We start from the raw sequence: 22588 nt of genomic DNA, 5'->3' as shown, positions 1-22588 counted from the left end.
TTAGCAAATGGCTGCAATATAACAAAGAGTGAAAAATGTAAGGGGTCTGAATACTTTCCGTCCCCACTGTATATACATACACTATAACTATATATATATATATATATATATATATATATATATATATATATATATATATTTTTTTTTTTTTCTACATTAACATCAGCCCCTGCCCTCAAGGAGTTTACAATCTAAAGTCCCCGACACACATTCATACATTCACATACTAGGGCAAATTTAAAAACTAAAATAATAAAATGAAAAGCCTTCCCCGCCTTTGACACAGTTGCAAAGCTTTCTGCATAATTTTAGCAGCTCTCATTGCTTTCACTTATTGCTTGGACTATAACCTAGCTCTTTAATCTAAAAAAGTCAATTTTATGATAGGGAGTTCCTATATCCATGCCCAAATAGCTCCCATATGCTTACACACATTGGTAAAGTATTTAAATTTTGTATAAAGCTAAATACAGCCTATATGTCTACTTTATCACCCGTTTGAGGCTACAGCAGACTAAAAGAGTCTTTAATGGGATTACTGCACATCTCCTGGAACTTTTAGCTATAATAACTGGCAAATTATCCACAGTTTGGCAGTCACTGCTATGCTGACCCGGAGTTTCAGCTGATTACCAGCGAAAATTTTAACGTGAACCGCAGTAAGACTTGTACAGGCAATATTTATACCGTAGAACACTCATCGGTACTATTAAAAGGGTATGATTCTGATTTTTGTGTGTGTTTCAGGCCTCACTTTCAAGAGCTTTGGCTGCATTCACACTTGAGCATTTCGTTTTCAGGCAGAAAGTGGTGTGGTTTTAACGCAATTTTTACCGCAATTTTGCACAGGTCAAAAGGTCACCAATGTAAAAGGCAGAAAAACGCCTGTAATCTGCCCAAAAAGAAGCTCATGTACTTTGAGTTTCAGGCTACAAAACGCTCACATGTGAACAGGGGCCATTTAAACGAATGGGATTTTGCTGGTTGGGCGTTTTTTTTCTGGCATTTTATGAGCTAAAAACGCTCAGGTGTTAATTCAGCCGTAAGCTGCTTATAACAATTTGATCATACTAGGGATGCATGTAGCCATATTCAAACTTCTTTCTATCAGCCAGGGAACTGCTGATGTCTAAAGGCTCCCAAAAATGGCTGAATCATCTCTTGGAACTGGCCGTGCTCATTTCCTATCCTTGTCAAGGACATTCAGTCACCCCACTAAGAGGAAGTGAGGGTTCTCTACGGCAGGCAGTGCAAGTTTACAGTACACAAGACTAAAGGGTTAATACAAGTTGGAAGCAGAACTGCAAATATTGGTATTAAACAGGAAGCCAAAGTTGATTTTCATTTCCGATAAAGGATATATCTTCACTATTAAAGCGCTGCGTAAACTGTTGGCGCTATATAAATCTTGTATAATAATAATAACAATTAAATCTAGCTATAGTCCACACATGCAGTGAAAGTGAATGCTTAAAGCTAAACTCCAGGCAGATAAAAAAATAAAAAATAAAAAAAAACAACATTATTTTTTGCAATGTGTAACAGGGACATGCTGTGAGGTCAGTGACTGGTGAGGCACTGGCTAGTATCAAAGCCAGATACACACAGGTTACATATGCCACAAACGTTAGAGCGAGAGCAATAATTCTAGCCATAGGCGTGCGCAGGGGGTGTGCCAGGTGTGCCTGGGCACACCCTAATCCCTATGTGCGGTACCCATTCAACCTACTGCCTGGGTTACCCCCACCCCGCAGTGCTGCTGGCTTCCCTACTCTCCTCCCAGCTGCTGTGGGGGATGTTTCAGGATGGAGACCGGGGAAGGGGCTAGTAAATATATCATTTACCAGCCTCTTCCCTTTTTAAAGGAACACAGTAAACACACTCACTGTTCCCATTCATAACAGAAGCATAGTTAACTGTTTACTATGCTTCAATTTGTGACTGAACAGGAAGCCCCTCAGCACAGAGCACTTCTGATTCATTCACTGCCCCGTGCAGATGAGGCTGCAGAGTAAGGCACGTGTATTTGAGCTTTGGGGTGCACACCCTAATACAATAGGCTGCGCACATCTATGGTTCTAGCACTAGACCTCCTCTGTAACTCTAAACTGGTAACCTGTAAAAAAAAAAATGTAAAGCACCGCCTATGGGGATTTTAAAGTACTGAAGTTTGGCGCCATTCCACGAGTGTGTGCAATTTTAAAGCATGACATGTTAGGTATCTATTTACTCAGGGTATCATCATCTTTCATAGTATACAAAAAAATTAATAATAATCAGGGTAACAGTGGGTTTTTTTTTTTGTTTTTTTTACCATTTACAGAAATGAGCCCAACTGTTTAACATTGACAGGGGTGCTCACAATGGTCAGCTTTTATTTATGTAAACCTTTATCCCAAAAGAATAAAGGACGTACATAAATGCTGTAACTCAAGTATGAGCTGGAGTTCAGTTTTTATTATTGTATTTAACCACTTCAGCCCCGGAAGATTTGGCTGTTCAATGACCAGGCCATTTTCTGTGATACGGCACCTCGCTGCTTTAACTGATAATTGCGCGGTCGTGTAACGCTGTACCCAAACAAAATTGATGTCCTTTTTTTCCCACAAATCCACCATAATTTTAAATTCATTTTTTTTGGAAAGAAACTGTTTCATGAATTAACCACTTCCATACCAACCGCCGTAGTTTTACTGCGGCAGGTTCGCTCGGCTGGGCAAATCAACGTTGCCTTAAGTCGCTTCGCCTTTTGTCCACTAGGGGCACCTGCAGCGTGCCCCTGGAGCAGATGCGAGTGCCCGCCGGGTACCCGCGATCGCTCGTGACAGAGCGAGAACCGGGATCTGTGTGTAAACACACAAATCCCATTTCTTTCAAGGGAGTAGAGAGAGATCGTGTGTTCATACTAAGTATGAACACCGATCTCTCTCTCCTCCTAGACAGTCCTATCCCCCCCCTACAGTTAGAACACACACTAGGGAACAAAGTTAACCCCTTGATCGCCCCCTAGTGGTAACCCCTTCCCTACCAGTGACATTTATACAGTAATCAGTGCATTTTTTTTTCTGATCGCTGTATAATTTTCAGTTGTGTCCAAAGGGTCCAATTTTGTCACAGATCGCCACCATTACTAGTAAAAAAAAAATAATAATAAAAATGCCATAAATCTATCCCCTATTTTGTAGACGCTATAACTTTTGCACAAACCAATCAATATACGCTTATTGCGATTTTTTTTTTTTGCCAAAAATATGTAGAAGTATACATCTCGGCCTAAACTGAGAAAAAAAGTTTGATTTTTGAAAAAAAAAAAAAGTGGGATATTTATTATAGCATAAAGTAAAAAGTATTGCGTTCTTTTTCAAAATTGTTGCTCTTTTCTTGTTTATTGCACAAAAAATAAAAACCACAGAGGTGATCAAATACCACCAAAAGAAAGCTCTATTAGTGGGAAAAAAAGGACGTCAATTTTGTTCGGGTGCAACGTCGCCCGACCGCGCAATTATCAGTTAAAGCGACGCAGTGCCTAATCGCAAAAAGTGCTCTGGTCAGGAAGGGGGTAAAATCTTCCGGGGCTGAGGTGGTTAAGAACCAGGGAGCCCTGAAAGTGATGATTTGGCTATTACCGTATTTTTCGCTCCATAAGACGCACCTGACCATAAGACGCACCTAGGTTTTAGAGGAGGAAAACAAGAAAAAAAAAATATTCTGAACCAAATGGTGTACCAAAATATTTACCAGAGCCCATGAAATGCAGCCTGACCTGTGCCGATAAAATGCAGCCTGACCTGTGCCGATAAAATGCAGCCCGACCTGTGCCATTATTGCAGCCTGACCTGTGCCATTATTGCAGCCTGACCTGTGCCATTATTGCAGCCCGACCTGTGCCATTATTGCAGCCCGACCTGTGCCATTATTGCAGCCCGACCTGTGCCATTATTGCAGCCCGACCTGTGCCATTATTGCAGCCCGACCTGTGCCATTATTGCAGCCCGACCTGTGCCATTATTGCAGCCCGACCTGTGCCATTATTGCAGCCTTACAATTGCCATCGCCCTGGGGCTGCTTTGTCTTCTACCTCGACAAGCCAGGAGATCGCCCGGTGCTCGCAGGGGCTTGGGATGTCTTTCCTCCGCTCCCCTGCCTTTCTTCCGGTACTAACGTGGCGGTGGGGGGCGTTGCCAGCAGCGACAGTGCCGGTGGGGGGGCGGTGCCTGATGTACATTCGGACCATAAGACGCAGAGACATTTTCCCCCATATTTTTTTATGGTCCAAAAAATACGGTATATCATCTCAACATCATGTAGTCTGTCCGAGATTACATGGACACAGAAGGATTTGAGACAGCCTCAGATCTGTGGTTAGTTCTTCAAGATGATTGGAACAACCTACTTGCCAAATTCCTTCACAAACTGTGTGAATGTTTACCTAAATAGAACTGTTGTGGTTTTGAAGGCAACGGGTGGTCACACGAAATATTGATTTGGACTGCTCTTCTGTTCATTTACTTTCCATTTTGGAAAATAAAAAATAAACTAACACTTCTATTTCTGAAAGCATTCTTAATTTACAGCATTTTTTCACACCTAATACTTTTGCACAGTACAGTATGTGTATGATTTTTATTCTCGAACAATTCCCATAGCCCTATATATTCTGCTTTTGAGAAAAACATCCTAAAAAATTTGAAGTTGTCAACACTCTCAGCTAATACCACTTCCTGGGGGAGGGAGTGCCACGTTTTTCCTGCTACAATAGCAAAGAACCCTTTCGGTAATCTTAAACCTCCTTTCTTCTAACCTCACATTGCAGCCACATCTTACCCAAAGTCACCTTTGATATGTTTGTAGGTTGTAATCATATACCCTCTTCTCCAGACTGAATAACTAACCTATGTAATCAAACCTCTTAGCGGAGGTCCTCCAGCCCCTTTTTAATTCTGTTGCCCTTCTCTGAAATCCTTCTAATTTAGCCGAGAATCTTTTCTGAGGATTGGTGACCAAAAATTAACTGCATATTCAAGATGAGGCCAAGCCAGTGTTTTGTAAAGGGATAGAATTATTGCTTTATCTTTGGAATGTATGTCCTTTTTAACGCATGACAGTATTTAGCTATCATTGTTAACTGTGGCTTGGCAATGCATGCTATTGCTAAGTCTGACTTGCACGCACCCCCCCAGATCCTTTTCCAACATTGAAGATGTATACTTTTGTCGCCCAATGGCATAAGTTTACATTTCTCAATGTAGTTGCCCAACCTCCTATACTGTCAAGGTCTTCCTGTAATAAAATTATTTCTCTACATAATTTGGTATCACCAGCAAACACTGGAATTGAGCTCTCGACTCCAACCTCTATATCAGTGGTCTCCAAACTGGCCCTTAAGGCAAGATTAAGGCAAGATTTCTCCTTCTGACACCAACAATGAGGGCATAATTCGTGCTAGTGGCACCAACAATGGAGCACTATTCCTCCCACTGATACCAATGATGGGCACCCTTCCACCCACTGACACCAATGATGGGGCACTATTTCTTCCACTGACACCAATGATGGAGTGCTTTTTCTCACACTGACACTAATGGAGGGGCGCTATTCCTTCCACCTGCGCCAATAGGGCACTATTCCTCCTCCCACAGGCGCCAATGATGGGACACCATCCCTCCTACTAAAGATGTGGCATTGTTAACTCCCACTGACGCCACAACATTTTCTACTTCCACTGGCTACAGTCTGATCTCCTAAAGTCTTAAGGACAGCAAACTGGCCCCTTGTTTAGAAAGTTTGGAGACCCCTGCTTTACAGCCGTGGCCAAAAGTTGTGAGAATGACACAAATATTAATTTTCAAAGTCTGCTGCTTCAGTTTTTATGATGGCAACTTGCATATACTCCAGAATGTTATGAAGAGTAATCAGATCGATTGCAATTAATTGCAAAGTCCCGCTTTGCCATGAAAATTAAACTCAATTTAAAAATTAAGGGTTCAGGGCGCTCAAGAAAGTCCAGCAAGCGACAGGACCGTTTCCTACAGTCGATTCAGCTGTGGGTTGGGGGCACCACCAGTGCAGAGCTTTCTCAGGAATGGCAGCAGGGAGGTTGAGTACATCTGCACACACAGTGAGGCAAAGATTTTTGGAGGATGGCCTTGTGTCAAGAAGGGCAGCAAAGATGCCACTTCTCTCTAGGAAAAAAATCAGGGACAGACCGATATTCTACAAAAGGTGGGTTTGGACTGCTGAGAACTGGGGTAAAGTCATTTTGTCTGATGAATCCCTTTTCCAATTGTTTGGGGCATCCAAAAAAAAAACTTGTCTGCAGAAGAAAAGGTGAGCGCTACCATTAGCCGTGTGTCATGCCAACAGTAAAGCATCCTGAGACAATTCATGTGTAGGGTTGCTTCTCAGCCGAGGAAGTGGGCTCACTCACAATTTTGTCTAAGAACTCAGCCACAAATAAAGAATGGTACAAAAACATCCTCCGAGAACAACTTCTCCCAACCATCCATGAACAGTTTGGTGATGAACAATGCCTTTTCCAGCATGATGGAGCACCTTGTCATAAGGCAAAAGTGATGACTAAGTGGCTAGGGGAACAAAACATCGAAGTTTTGGATCCATGGTCAGAAAACTCTCCAGACCTTAATCCCATTGAGAACTTGTGGTCAATCCTCAAGAGTCAGGTGAACAAAAAAAAAAATAGGATTTTTGTACTCACCGTAAAATCCTTTTCTCTGAAGTTCATTGATGGACACAGCTCCATTAACCTTGACCCTAGGGTTATTACGCCACCTTCAGGAGAGGACTAGGCAGAACATGTATTACATGTGAAAAACAACAGAACTGTACAGTTCCGCCCAGGGGGCAGTCCCTCTGGCAATAACCCCTCAGCCTGCTTCCTGCAGCGCAGTACGTCAACAAGCAGTATAACGTAAACTAATAGGAGGGGTGGGTGCTGTGTCTGTCAATGAACTTCAGAGAAAAGGATTTTACAGTGAGTACAAAAATCCTATTTTCTCTTTTGTTCATTGACAGACACAGCTCCATTAATCTTGACTGTAGGGACGTCCCCAAGCATAACGAGGGGTGGGAACAGCAAACATAACTTCACCCACAACCAGAGGTGCTCCCCAATGGAGGAGTCACCACCTGAACCAACCACAGCAGAACTTGCAGTCAACATATGCATCAGAATGCATTGACAATCAAAATGTAATTTTCTCTAACAAAAGGAAAGGGTGTAAATTGCAACGATTACACGGCCGCCCGCAAAACTTTGCGGCCAAAGCAGGCATCCGAAGATGCGTTTACATCAACTTTGTAGAACTTTGTAAAAGTGTGAATGGACAACCAAGTCGCCGCCTTACACACTTGGGAGACTGACGCTTCATGTCGGAAAGCCCAGAGGTCCCAATTGCCCTGGTGGAATAGGCCGTGACAGGAAAGGGAGGCACCTGCCCCTTCAAGGTGTAAGCCTGGACCACGATAAGTCTGAACCACCTGGAAATGATGGTCGACGAGACCACCAGCCCTTTTTTTGGACCAGCCACCGAAACGAACAGAGAATCTGACTTCCGGAAGGGAGCCATGGCAGACAGGTATACCCTTAGAGCCCGGACCATGTCCAGGGAATGGAGGGCCACCTCCTTAGGATGTGTCGGCTTAGGACACCTCCTTAGGATGCGTCGGCTTAGGACACAGAGATGGTAACACAATGTCTTCATTGAGGTGGAAGGCCGAAACCACCTTCAGCAGAAAGGAAGGTTGCGGACGCAACACCACCTTATCCCTGTGGATAACCAGATAGGGCAACTTGCAAGGCAAGGCCGCCAGCTCAGAAACCCTCCTGGCAGATGTAATAGCCACTAAAAAGACCACTTTCTGAAAAAGAGTCAACAAAGCAATTTCTCTGATGTTTTCAAACAGTGGTTTCTGAAGCACCGATAGCACCAGGTTCAGATCCCACGGAGGTAGGGGTGGACGTACCGGAGGGACTACATGCCGAACCCCTTGCACAAAAGTGCTCACCAATGAGAGACGCCAGGGGTCATTGGAAAAAAACAACCAAGGCCGATATCTGTCCCTTGACAGTGCTCAAGTCTAACTTTTGGTCCACTCCTCGCTGTAAGAACAGCAGGATCCTGGCCACGGAATAGGTGTGTGGGGGCCACCCCATCTCCTCACACATGGAGATATAAGCCTTCCACGTACGATGGTATATCTTCCGGGAAGAAGATTTTCATGCCCTCAGCATAGTGGAAATTACCGAGTCCAGCAGACCTCGGTTCCTTAGCACCTGGCTTTCAACCGCCATGCCGTTAAAACCAGCAATGGTAAAGCAGGATGGAGTATTGGACCTTGCGATAGGAGGTCCTCCCTCATCGGCAACAGCAGTTTTCTACTCCCGGGATGTATACGGCCGACAGGGCCGGTATGTGTCGCTCTGCCCATCAAAGGATGTGAGCGACCTCCTGTGCTGCAGCCGAGCTTCTTGTTTCTCCTTGATGGTTGACATATGCCACCGCAGTGGCGTTGTCTGACTGAATTCTGATCAGACATCCTTGTAGTCTCATCGACCATGTGGAGAGGCATTGCCTGATCGCTCGAAGCTCGAGCACATTGATCGGTAACTAGGATTCCCCCCTCGACCAGAGGCCCTGGGTCGATTGTACTCCCAATACTCCACCCCAGCCGATCAGGCTGGTGTCCGTTGTAATCACCGTCCAATGTAGAGGTAGGAACGATTTCCCGGACCAAAGGGACGGAGATCTCAGTCACCAGAGAAGAGAGCCCCTGACTAACTGGCTCACCCGAATCTGCCGATCCAAGGAGAACGGAGATTTGTCCCATTTGGACAATATCTCCTTCTGCAAGACTCTGGTGTGAAATTGGGCGTACGGGACCACCTCGAAGGCAACCATAAGGCCCAGAACTCGCATGCAGAAATGCAGTGACGAACACCTGCGGTTCCTCAACAGCTTCAACGGTCCTGAGAGTCTGCAGTTTGTCCAAAGGGAGAAACACTCTCGCTTCTACAGAGTCCAGCAATAAGCCTAGGTACTTCAGACGTTGAGTCGGCACTAGTACCGACTTCTTGAGGTTCAACACCCACCCAAACTCTTGTAGAGTGTGCATGGTGATCTCCACATCCTCCCTTAATTCTGAGGTGGAAGCTGCTCTTAGAAGGAGATCGTCTAGGTAACCCACGATTGCGATCCCACGTTGTCGCAACAACGCCAAAATTGGAGCCAATACCTTGGTTAAGACTAGGGGTGCTGAAGCCAGACCAAAGGGGAGAGCCACAAACTGGTAGTGGTCTTCCCCTACTGCAAATCGCAGAAACCTCTGATGCCTGAGGCATATGTGCAGGTACGCATCCTGGATATCCAGAGACGCCAGGGAGTCCCCCTGATAGAGTGCAGCGACTATGGGGCGAACTGATTCCATTCTGAACCTCTGTACTTTCACAAAGCAATTGAGGGCTTTCAGGTCCAGGATTGGATGTACCCCTTCCTTTTTGGGGACTACAGATTGGAATAGAACCCCTGAAACCTTTCTGTTTTTGGAACAGGCACTATCACCCCACGGCTGAGCAGGTCCCTTACTGCCCCAAACAGGGCCTCCCGGCGAGCCGGGAGTAAGGGTATGCTGGAGGGAAAAAATCTGTTTGGTGGCCAAAAGAGGAACTCTTGTAGGAAATCTTGTAGCCCGATGAAATCAGTTCGCAGACCCACTGGTCGGACAGCCGAGAGGCCCACCGAGCTGCAAACTCCCGAAGGCGACTCCCGACCCGCGTGTTGGGCGGGGGCCAACCTTCATGCGGAAGCACTCTTGCTCGCGGGCTTGCGAGGCCAAGGACACTTTTGTCCCTCAGTAGTCGCCCTGTTGGACTGGGGGCGTTTACCTGAGGTCCCGGGCGGACAAAAAAGCCTCTTTTGAGTGGAAAAGGAGGGCCCTTGCCTGCGGCGTGGCTCCTTACCCTTCCTAGACTGTGGGAGCAATGTGCTCTTCCCACCTGTGACATTCTTAATAATGTCATCCAACGAGGCTCCAAATAGCCGCTCACCAAGGAAGGGCAAATCCATCAGGGCTTTTTTAGATGCCTGGTCCGCAGACCAGCATTTCAGCCAGATCAGGCGCTGCAGCACCACTGCTGATACTGATGCTCTGGAGAGCAAGGGAAGTGTATCCAGGGCTGCATCACAGACATACTAAAGGCCGTGCACCAACTGGTCTGCTAGTTCCACGCAGACTGGAGGAGACTGCTGCTTCTCCAATTCACGGTGCAATAGTTTTGCCCATTCAGTAAGGGTTTGCGACACTAATGCCGTGGCCAGTACCGGTCGTAGCGCTGACCCCGCTACCGTAAAGATGGACTACCTCGGCCCTCCTGTCGGTAGGGTCCTTAAATGCAGGAGTCCCTTCTACCGGGATCGTGGTTACTTTGTTTAATCTGGATACTTTGGGGTCCACGACCGGGGGAGCCGGCCATTTTTTAAGAAGGCTCTCCTCAAAGGGGTAACGCACCGCCATTCTTTTTGGGACCGAAAAGGTCCGTTGCGGGCTTCCCCATTCCTTGTATATGAACTTATCAAAGTCAGTCAAATACGGAAACACCTTAGGTGTACGGGCTGGCTTACGGGACCCAAAGGGGACCGCCACCTCGGCAAAGGATCCTGCCGCATCCTGTATTTTCAGGGTATCACGCACAGCGGTGATAAGTGCTCCAACTTGCGTTTTTTCCTGCGCAGACCCGGACACGGATTCATCCTCACTGTGCGATCGGTCCTGGTCAGCATCCTCTGACACATCAGAACAGAGGCCGCTAGTCACTGCGGGGCCCGAGTCTGAATCAGAACTCTCCCCGGAGGACGGAAGGGGGGCAAGGGCTGTTTCTTGCCCCCCTTGCGCCCGCATGCCGCCTCCACCCTGGCAACAAACGTTTCAAGGCCTGCCGACAAAGCGTCCAAAGGCACTTTGCAGGGAGGTCTGGGGATGAAACGCCCGCTTCTGACGTCATGCTGTCTGTCTGCCACCCTTGGGGACTTAGGACAAGGTGCTCAATCCCACCCTCCTAGCTGCTACAGACTGAGGGGCCCCCACTGCAGGACTCACCACCCTGACCGAGTGCTGCGCCGTGCTTCTGCTGATGGCTGTATCCTGCGTCAGTGCACAAGTGTCCAGGAACAAAAACCGCGCTGTTCTGAGGCACGGGAACCAGCGCTGTGGGGAAAACTGCGCTGAGGCTACAAGAAAATGGCCGCCGGGCGCCCTGTACATAAAGAAAAAAACACAGGGAAAATGGCCGCCAAACTCTGAGAAAATGGCCGACAATCACTCCTGTACACAGAAAATGCACAGATAATGGCGGCGGTCAGTGCTATGGCAGCAGCACATGCGGAGCCCACAGACATCCAGAGAGACAGATGACAGTACAGGGACACAGCCAGCCAGCGCAGCCCCTAATCAGGGATCGGAGGACCCCTGGCTCAGGTACACTCACCGCACTACAGCGCAGTCATGCGGCATCCCCTACGGGGGGGGGGGGGTGAGCCGGGACAGAGAGATAAGAAAGGGAGAAGATGGACCCCCTAATCGACCTCCCAGGGAATGCCCAGCTGCTCTGTCCTACTGAGACAGGAAGAGTTGTACTTACCATCCGGACGAGCTGGAGGCATCCCATCACAGACCCACACCCGAGCAGTACGGGGTGGCTGCGGGCCACGGCACACTGTGACAAAGACATCCATAGTCCGGTCATATGTGTGCCCCGGAGCATTGCGCTCACCGGCCGCCCCTGGAGCCTGAGGGGCATGTCGTGGCTGACCCAGCGCGTAGCTAGGGCCTGCACACACTCGATGGCCAGGCTGGGGAGACTACAAGGATCTATATTATCCAGCCTGTCACTCAGCCGGCTGTTGATAGAAGATCACAGGATCTTAAAATCTTGCACAAAAGGCAAAAATCCAGAAAAAAATCCCCAGGAGCGATGGTCCCGACAGGGAGCCTGGGTCCTACTCCTTCACTCGGGAGAAAAAAAAACTGAGCTGCAGGAAGCAGGCTGAAGGGTTATTGCCAGAGGGACCTCCCCCTGGGCGGAACTGTACAGTTCTGTTTTTCACATGCAATACATGTTCTGCCTAGTCCTCTCCTGAAGGTGGCGTAATAACCCTACGGTCAAGATTAATGGAGCTGTGTCAGTCAATGAACGAAAGAGAAAACACAAATTCTGACAAACTCCAAAGCATTGATTATGCAAGAATGGGCTGCCATCAGTCAGAATGTTGCACCAAAAGTTGATTGGCAGGAGGATGCCAGGGGGAATTGCAGAGGTCTTGAAAAAGAGGGGTCAACACTTCAAATATTGACACTCTGCATAAACTTAATGTCATTGTCAATAAAAGCCTTTGACACTTATGAAATGCTTGCAATTATACTTCAGTATACCATAGTAACATCTGACAAAAAGATCTAGCACTGAAGCAGCAGACTTTGTGAAAATTAATATTTGCGTCATTCTCAAAACTTTTGGCCACCCCTGGCACACCACTCACAGTTTTAGACCATTCAAAGATTGAGGCATTTATCACTACTCTCTGGATCCATTCATGTAACCAGTTTCCAATCCATTTACATACAATTTCATCAACTCCAACAGAGTTTTTTTTAATAGATTAACCCTTTGTTTACCAAGGTACATTTAAAAGCGACACAGTAAACAAGGAATTAACGCACCCACGCAGCTGCCACTGCAGCCGTGAGCTTGGTGTGGATTTTAAAAGAGACCAGGCCAGCTCTAGAGCACTGAAGGTATGCACCACCATTGAAGAACGAAGAGTGGATTCCCAAAATAAAAAGGGAAATCAAGAACACTAGTTAAGCATAGAAAACTTCTCTAGAGGGGAAAGATGTCCATCACCACCTAGGGACACTAGCAAAAATGGAAGATTCATGGAGTGTGGTAGGGTTACAGGAGTACGCCCAAGGAGCATGCCCAGCAAAGATTTGTGTTCAATTGCCAGAAGGTGGCATCCTTTAACCCAGGATCTATGAATATCCAACCTGTGTCCTATACTGTGATAAAAGCAGACAGGCATCACGTTAGCTTTGAAACAAAGGAACATGTAAGGACGTGGAGATTATGTCCCTCACAGCACGTCTTGCCGATACAGTAGAGCATCATAACGTGATATGGGAGCCCTGGCATTTGCGAGGACCCCCCCCCCCCCCCCCCATGAGGCTATAGGATCTCTTGCTGGTCATAGTTCCAGCGCTTTCTATCTCCCAGGAGTGAGTAGCTCAGGTTCCCCCCCCATTTCTCGCTCTCTTCTCTTTCTCGGTTGTTCTGTGGTTTCTATTACAAGGGCATCATTCTGGGTACTGAACATTATCCCTGGGCCTTGTTCAGTTTCAAACAGCCCTTTAGGGATTGGGTTCGATGGATGTCGTCCATAATACTAGACCGTTTTTCTTTATATGGTGTTTGGAACATGTTGCAATTGTTAACTGCTGCTAACTTGTGGATACAAGTCAAACACTCTTAGATCTTTACTTCTCTTGAAATTTGGTCAGTAGTTGACAATATAGAATGTGGGTGTGGGTGTGACAATATACAATGTCCTTTGTTATGCCTATATTTTTTTGTTTTATAAAAGAAAATTTTATAAAAATTGTCAATTCTAAAAAAAGAAACAAAGGAATGTGAACCCATTTAGCTTTACTGGTAAAAATTACACTTTTTTTTATAGAATCAGAGATATATTTTAACCGGTTCCCGACAGGCGCACGCCGATGTATGTCAGCAGAATGGCACGGCTGGGCAAATGGTATATCCCTTTGTATTTGCCGCCGTGCCATTGCGTGCGCGCCACCGGCCGGGAGCTCCGTGAGTCGGGTCGCGGGTTCCGCGGACTTGATCGTCGCAGGGGTACCCGCGATCGCCTCACGGAGAGGACGAACGGGGAGATGCTAATGTAAACAAGCATCTCCCCGTTCTGCCTAGTAACAGCGTCACTGATCTCTGCTCCCTGTGATTGGGAGCAGAGATCAGTGACGTGTCACATGTAGCCACGCCCCCCCCCACAGTTAGTAACACATCCCTAGGACACACTTAACCCCTCCCCGCCCCCTAGTGGTTAACCCCTTCACTGACAGTGTCATTTACACAGGAATCAGTGCATTTGTATAGCACCGATTGCTGTATAAATGACAATGGTCCCAAAAATGTGTCAAACATGTCCGATGTGTCCGCCATAATGTCGCAGTCACGATAAAAATCGATGATCGCTGCCATTACTAGTAAAAAAAAAAAAATAATAATAAAAAAAATGCCATAAAACTATCCCCTATTTTGTAGATGCTATAACTTTTGTGCAAACCAATCAATAAACGCTTATTGCGATTTTTTTTTACCAAAAATATGTAGAAGAATACGTATCGGCCTAAACTAGGGAAAAAAAAATTTCTTTTAATATTTTTGGGGGATATTCATTATCGCAAAAAGTAAAAAATAATGCGTTTTTTTCAAAATTGTCGCTATTTTTTTTTGTTTATCGCGCAAAAAATAAAAACCGCAGAGGTGATCAAATACCACCAAAAGAAAGCTCTATTTGTGGGAAAAAAAGGGACGTCAATTTTGTTTGGGAGCCACGTCGCACGACAGCGCAACTGTCAGTTAAAGCGGCACAGTGCCGAATTGCAAAAAACGCACTGGTCAGGAAGGGAGTAAATTTTTCCGGGGCTGAAGTGGTTAATATAATAATTTTTAGGAGACAGATAGGATAGATAGATGTGTTTTGTACTGACTTTCTTTCTTGAAAACAAAAAAAAAAAATTTAATAAAAAAAAAATTAAAAAAGAAAGAATTAGAGAATATTATACTGTATTTTGAAGCTTCTCATACAGGCACTTCACACTGTAATAACGATTTCCCATTGTACAGAAAGGAACCAGGCTTGCAGTATGTTATTCCATCTTCTGCTTAGACAGAAGGATATAATTGTCTTGTGCTACTTAAGTCAGTAAGACAGAAAGAAAGACCGAATATGGCTAAATAAAGCAGCAGGAACAAGGTATTTTGAGGATACACAACTGACATCTAAAAGGAATTGACAGAAATAGGATTGACAGACACATATATGAGGTGAAATGCGAGTGAGCTAAAAATAAGAGCCATGCTATCCCGAGCTGAGTGCATAGGTAACCCTCTACCACAGAAGGGAGTTCATCTCACTGACAGGGTGGACAATAAAACAATTCATTATCGCCTATGTTATCAGGTTGTATGAAGAAGTTTTTTTACAATATCATGCATATTTGTATATCCAGAGTGTTTATGGTCAAGACGTCCATTTTAATCAAATTACTGGAGGTCTAAGATAGGGACAAAAAAACGAGGTCCAATTGAGTCAAATGGAGGAGGAGGGTAAGGGAAATAAATTGTATAAAAGTGTAACTACGGTATCGGTTGTAAACAGATCGAGCAGGACTTTGGTTCCTGACTAAGGGCCCTTTCATACCAGAAACTGCACACAATTACGCTTTTTTGACTGCATGTTTACATGCATTTGACATGCACTTGAATGCATTTTGCATGCATCTTGTGCTGCATTTAGAACTGTGTTCACAGTGCATTTTTCTATACGTTTTTGGGCTTAGCTTTCTTGGCTTAAAGGAGTGTGGTGCAGTGCCTTATCTGCATTTGCGGTGCGGAAAAATGCAGCATGCTCTATTTTTTTTATTTTTTAACTGTGCTGAACTGCACTATAGAAAACGTGAACTATGCCCGTAGGATTACCTTGATTTTTGGCTGTCTATGCAGTTGGAGTGCAGTTCAAAATGCAGCCAACTGCATTTGGTGTGATAGGGCCCTTTCACATCGAACGCAGTTGGCTGCATTTTGAACTGCACTCCAACTGCATAGACAGCCCAAAATCAAGGTAATACTACGGGCATAGTTCACATGACTGCAGTGCAGTTCAGCGCAGTTAATTAAAAGAAGAGCATTCTGCATTTTTCTGCACCACAAATGCAGGAAACGCGCTTCAAATGCCCCCACACCATGCCCCTTTAAGTGAGGAAGGCCAAGTCCAAAAATGTATAGTAAAAAATGTCCTCTAAACGCAGCACAAAACGTATGCAAAATGCATTCAAGCGCACATCAAACCTGCTGCAAATGCATGTAAACACGCAGTCAAAAACATGCAGTTATGTGCAGTTTCTGGTATGAATGGGCCCTAATGCTATTGTAGCAGCTTACAGACTCTGCTGTTGTCAATGTCTATGATGCAGCACTGCCCCAACATTACAGCTTCATATGGGGCTACCATTGTTGACCTCTTTGTAAATATGACAATTGCCTGGCCTGGAGATGGTTCTAGCACCGCTCGAATCAAGAGGACACTTTCCCCCCGGTCCTCAGGTATGAGGGATGCTGGCTTCTAACTTACTCGTCCAGTGGTATTGGTAATGCTACATCCAGGACGCCGCTCTACCAACCTAACCAAGGTGCGATGTTAGGTGGCCCCAGCCAGCTCTTTTCCATCAACAATGCCCTTCCACTGACACATTGCTTAAAATCACACTGCTATGGAACACAGAGTTCTAGTGACAACATGACATATAGAAACGATTGTTTTCTATGTGTTATTGCAGTTATCCGTTTTCATGTGGAAAAACACAGGTAACTACACAGAGTATGAATGAGCCCTTACTGAACAAGCTGACAATGGAATAATGTTTGGGGGTCCTACATAATTTTCAAGCAAAAAAAAAAAAAACAAAAGTAAATTTTTACATGTAGGAGCAAAGTGTGAGAATTGGCCAGGATGGGAAGTAATTAACATTTTGTTGCAGTTCATAATTAGAATGGACCTCTTTTAGGCTGCTTTCACACTGGAGCAGACTGGCGTTGACAGTAAAATGCCGCTAGTTTTAGCGGCGCTTTACCGTCATTTTAGCAGCACTATTCGGCCACTAGTGGGGAGCTTTTAACCCCCGCTAGCGGCCGATGAAGGGGTTAAATGCCCTGTACAGCGCCGCTGCCGAAGCGCTTTGCAGGCGCTTCAGCAGCGGTGCCCATTCATTTCAATGGGCAGAAGCGGTGAAGGAGCAGTGTATACGCCCCAGTGTGAAAAAGCTCTTAGATACTTTGTAGAACTGTACTTGATGCATCCATATATCTGGACCCAAGGTTTTACTAAGCTGAATGCACTCTTCTATTGTCAAGATAAAAGGATAGTAATGAGATTATTGAAAAATCCGAAGTAAAATAAACTAGTGAAGCAAATCATTTCTCCAATGGCTGCCAGCCCAGATCGGTGTGTTCGTGTGGGGGGGAAAGGGAGGAGGGAGTCAGAATACAATAGGTCAGCGGGAAATCACTGTACTAACATGGCATAGTTAGTACACTGAGCTCCTCATTTTTTTTTTCGTTTAGCCCTTTGGTTTAAATGGAAAAACTCACCGCGTGTACGAGGTATAACCGATACAACTGTCCCTTTAAGGGCAACCATAATACTGATGCGGCCCACGATAAATATTTGTTTGACACCTCTGCCTTAGGACATGAGCAGAAAAACATTCTCACACAGTGGGGTATGATTATAGGGGTACACCCAGGAGGTGGGTCCAGCAAAGCTTTGCCTGTGCCCAATCACCTGAAGGTACCAGCCTATAACCCGGGGTCTACGAATATCCAGCCTATGCCCTGTAGTGTATGATTAGGATATATAGCTTACGTATTACTGAGATGTGTGCAATGACTGTAGCTGGTCTTCAACAACATGGAAGTGGTGAACCACGGAGAACAAACACCATTGTTTCAGCATAGGAAGCAGAAGCATATCATTTGTTAGGGAAAAAAAACTCTCACATTTTGAATGACAATTAGTCATGCAACACTGTACCCATATGAAATTTTTGTCCTTTTTTCACAGAAATAGAGCTTTCTTTTGGTGGTATTTAATCACCGCTGGGTTTTTAATTTTTTGCGCTATAAAAGAAAAAAGACCAAAAAACTTGTAAAAAAAAAAAATGCATTGTTCTTCGTTTCCGTTATAAAATTTTGCAAATTAGTAATTTTTCTTAATAAATTTTGGCCAAAATTTATACACATCTTTGGTAAAAATAACCCAAATCAGTGTATGTAATTTGGTCTTTGTGAAAGTTATAGAGTCCACAAGCTATGGTGCCAATCACTGAACATTTATCACACCTGAAGTACTGACTTATTTCTTGAGACCCTAACAAGCCAGTAAAGTACAAATAACCCCCCCCCCCATGACCCCTTTTTGGAAAGTAGACATTCCAAGGTATTTAGTAAGAGGCATGGTGAGTTTTTTGAATTTGTAATTTTTTCCCACAATTCTTTGCAAAATCAAAATTTTTTTTTCCACAAAATTTTCATATTAGCAGGTTATTTCTCACACACCGCATATGCATACCACAAATTACAGCCCAACACACATTCTACTACTCCTCTTGAGTATGGCAATACCACATGTGTGAGACTTTTACACAGAGTGGCCACATACAGAGGCCCAACATGCAGGGAGCACCATCACGTGTTCTAGGAGCATAAATTACACATATAATTTCTTGACTACCTCTTGCACTTTTGAAGGCCCTTGAGCACCAGGACAATGGAAACGCCCCAAAAATGACCCCATTTTGGAAAGAAAAAACACCCCAACGTATGATCTATGAGGCATAATGAGTCTTTTGAACATGTCCTTTTTTTCTACAAGTTTTTGGAAAATGTGGAAAGAAAATGAAAACGCATTTTTTTTTACACAAAGTTATCCATTTATACAATATTTGTAACACACAGCATGTACATACCAAAAATTACACCACAAAATAGATTCTCCTACTCCTCCTGAGTACGGTGATACCACATGTGGGAGACTTTTCCACAGCCTGGCCATATACAGAGGCCCAACATGCAGGGAGCACCATCAGGTGTTCTAGGGGCATAAGGGTCAAATCTAATTTGACTACCTACTACACTTTTGTAAAACACTGATGGGCACTGTAGTGACATGGATGTGGCATGGCTTGGTATTGCTGAGCATGGCTGGGTATGGCTGAGTATTGCTGGGTATGGCCGAGTACGGATGGGGCTGAGCATGGATGGATAGATGAGTCCTGCAATGGGCACAGGAGTAGCGCTGTGGGCACTACAGATCCAGCCCACAGCACTGATGCACCCGATCTGTCCGCTCACACTGTACCAATCGGTACAGAGAGAGGAACCGGACATGACGCCGGTTTGTTTACAAGTGACCGCTCTGTCATTTGACGGAGCGATCACGTGGTAAATGGCCTCCGACAAAGGCCATTTACTGTTATCCGTGATGCACTGGGTCCTCAGTCACAGATATTCCCAGATTGGCGCCCCCTGGGGCACGCACACGGGAGGACATAATAGTACGCCCTCCCAGAGTTATCGAGCCACGATGTAGCCGTCATTCGGCTATAGCACGGTTGTTAAGTGGTTAATCTGCTTTAAGGGACCAGGAAACCTATTCTTTTTTTTGGGGGGGGGGGGGTTAACAAACACTTTAATAAATGAATGTGGATGTAGCTTGGAAAAAAGTAAATGGTGTAAAAAAAAAAAAAAAAAAAGTGTGCGATGCAATAAGTACGAGGACTTACGTCTCCGGATGTCTTACCACTGTTCTATAAACAGCAAATAATAATGTTAAATATAAATACAGGTGACGTAACACAGTAGCTGGATATAGTTTGTACTTACTGAGATAGTACCATTGTCCAGGCCTATGGACAGCCTCCGGGTTTCCGGATTAAAAGACATACAAGAACATGGTGCTGAAAAAAATAAAACACAAAGTGCCATTAGCATTGAAGGGGTTGTAATAAACACTGCTAGCATAGGTTTCTTGCTATGAGAGTGTGCCTCCTACACTACATGTCAACAAGGGCAGATGGGTTAAAGTAATTTGAATCACTTTCAGCGGCTGATGTAATCACTTATGAAGTATACAGTTTCTTTATCTTTTAATCCTTGCCTATGTTCCAGGTAAGCTGGTGCCATGATCACTACCCTAGGTTTCCTGTTTGAGGGTGCCTCCTTTTTCCTACATGGAGTTGTGTCTCCCTACACTGTGCGTATCAATAGAAACACACAACCCTCTAGCCTAGGATACAAGGCACTCAAATGCAACTTTCTCCCCCCAAGCTAACAAACTGGTTCAAGACTGCGCTGTCCACTGATAACTCCTATGAAGACCAGAAGCTCAAAGAAGCAGCACTGAGAGAACAGGAGCCAGTGACATTGGAAGCTGTGAACAGCAAGCACTGTATAAGAATATTACCAAATAGTTTACTGGGGAATGTATTTTATTGTGCTCAATGCGTTAAGCTAAAAACACTGAGGGTTTAATACTACTTTAACCAGTTCCCGACCACGCTATAGTCAATAGACAGCTACAGCACGGTCGTCTAGTTCTGGGAGGGTGTCTATGGTCGTCCTCCCAGAACTGTAACCAGCGGACTCTGATCGTGGTAAAGGGCCAATCACAGCGGCCCTTTACCATGTGATCAGCTGTGTCCAATCTTGCTGGTTTTTGACATTCCTTTCCTCACGCACTGTCACAGCACGAGGAGAGCCAGTAACGGGCAATTCTGACAGGGGACATTTACACTGGTATCGAGGCACTTATCATTAGTGCCCTGATGATCGGTGCAGATTATCAGTGCCGCCCCATCAGTGAAAGAGGAATAATTATTGGGAAAATCTTATAACAGGAACTTTTTTTAAATTTGCGGCCTTTTTTCATTTGTTTAGCAAAGAATAAAAAAATCCTTGGTGATTAAACACCACCAAAAGGAAGCTCTATTGATGCAGATACTCTTGAAGCACATACACTGTGCACAGGTCACTGAGGGTTAACGCTTATAAGCTAAGGGACTAAGGGGTAAAGCAGTATTGAACGCAAAAGCAAACTTTAATTATACTACAGCTTACCAAGTCTTATATGTGATTGGTTGTATTAGTTTTCTTTTTTAGGCTTTCTTTTATTTTCACCTGGTGATCTGCCCAGAAAGTCTTATTTTTCAACAGAACAAGCTGTCCTGCAGATGTAGCAGGTAAAGGGATGAGACAAAACATTTACCAGTGACAGGGGTGCTTACAATGATCAGCTTTTATGTAAAACCTTTTTACCCAAATAAAAAAATGGTTGCTGTAACTGCTAATAAAGTGTTAGCTGGAGGTCAGCCTCAATTTGTATAGAATATCTAAATATGCTAGCTAATCTAAAACCCCACTCCCCCAAAATTAACAATGCTGCTGTCCAAAGGTGCCCCCTGTGCTCCTTCATCCATAGAGGAGGCACTCTAACACAGGAAGTGTGTTATGGCCAAATCACAGATGAAAATAGGCTGGTGCGAAGTCGGATAAAACACTTTTATTATTGACCACGAACAACAGTCAAAAAGACACCCAACACGTTTCGGCCGTCAGGCCTTGATCATGGCTCAACCATGATCAAGGCCTGACGGTGGAAACGCATTGGCTTTTTTGACTGTTGTTCACATGCAATAATAAAACGCTGTTTTAACCGACTTCCATGGCACCAGCCTTTCTCCTTTTTTGCATGGACTATATGGAGGTGTACAGAGACTTCACAGGCTGAGTACTGTGTTCTTGAGGCTCACCCGGCATTGCACAGGAGGTATTAGCTCGGATGCACCTGTTACCAGAACCTGGCGCAAAAGCTTGGCCCATTCAGTTAGGGTCTGAGACACCAGGGCCGAGGCCAGGACCGGTCACAATGCTGTACCTGTCATAGTAAACATACTGCGTGCCACAGACTCCGCTTTCCTATCCCTATTTAAAGGACAGGAAATCACAAAAGGTTGCTTTGGTTGCCCCCACTCCTTATAAACAAATTTATCAAAATAGGGAAGATAAGGAAGCACCTTACCTGCACGAGGAGTCGTGTGTGTACCAAAAGGGACAGCTACGTCTGTGGCTACATTAGCCACATCCTCCATTTTTAAAGTCTCACACACTGCAGTAACAAGTGCGTCCACCAGCATTTCCTCATTCGCTGCTGCGACCGTGGAGGAGTCATTCTCACTACTGGATGGATCAGGGAGCGTGGTATTAAGTCCCACTGGACGGGTCACGTCCACAGCGGCACCAGACTCAGGTGAGACAGACTGAGCAGGAGAAGGCGGAGGACGCTTCCTGCGAGGCCTTTGCCCACACACCACATCCACCCGGGAAACCAAGGACTGTAGGACCGTCATCAGTGCATTAATGGGGAGCTGGAATTCCAAGGGACCGGACGCCTCAATGAGTGGGGTCAGTGAGGGAAATGTGATCCTGAGACTCCGGCAAGATATGGGAGACCCCGCAACAAGTGCAGTGCCCCCCAGGGAACATCCACTAAGGGGAGGGGAAGGGGGGGGGGGTGAACCCAGCCTTACTGAGGGATTTAGGATAGGAGGAGAAACTACAGGCAGGTCTGTCCATCCATGGAGGGTAGCCAGGTCCACCCGAACCCGCACAAAAAGGAGGAGGAGAAGTGGGACTGTACTTACCACAAAAAAAAAAAAAAAA

The 22588-nt window shown here is 45.2% G+C and overlaps 1 protein-coding gene across 2 annotated transcripts in view; it reads right to left on the bottom strand.

Moving 5' to 3' along the window:
• The window catches only part of WDFY2 (WD repeat and FYVE domain containing 2), a 161889-nt gene that overhangs the window by 103972 nt on the left and 35329 nt on the right, over window positions 1–22588 (bottom strand). For both annotated transcript variants that reach the window (XM_073613242.1, XM_073613243.1), the window contains exon 3: window positions 19754–19827. In XM_073613242.1, the coding sequence (XP_073469343.1) occupies window positions 19754–19827 (74 nt within the window). The remainder of the gene's footprint in view (window positions 1–19753; window positions 19828–22588) is intronic.

The sequence above is a fragment of the Aquarana catesbeiana genome, linkage group LG02 (assembly GCF_042186555.1).
Source record: "Aquarana catesbeiana isolate 2022-GZ linkage group LG02, ASM4218655v1, whole genome shotgun sequence".
In the NCBI taxonomy this organism is placed as follows: domain Eukaryota; kingdom Metazoa; phylum Chordata; class Amphibia; order Anura; family Ranidae; genus Aquarana; species Aquarana catesbeiana.
This window is presented reverse-complemented; position numbering and strand designations above follow the sequence as displayed.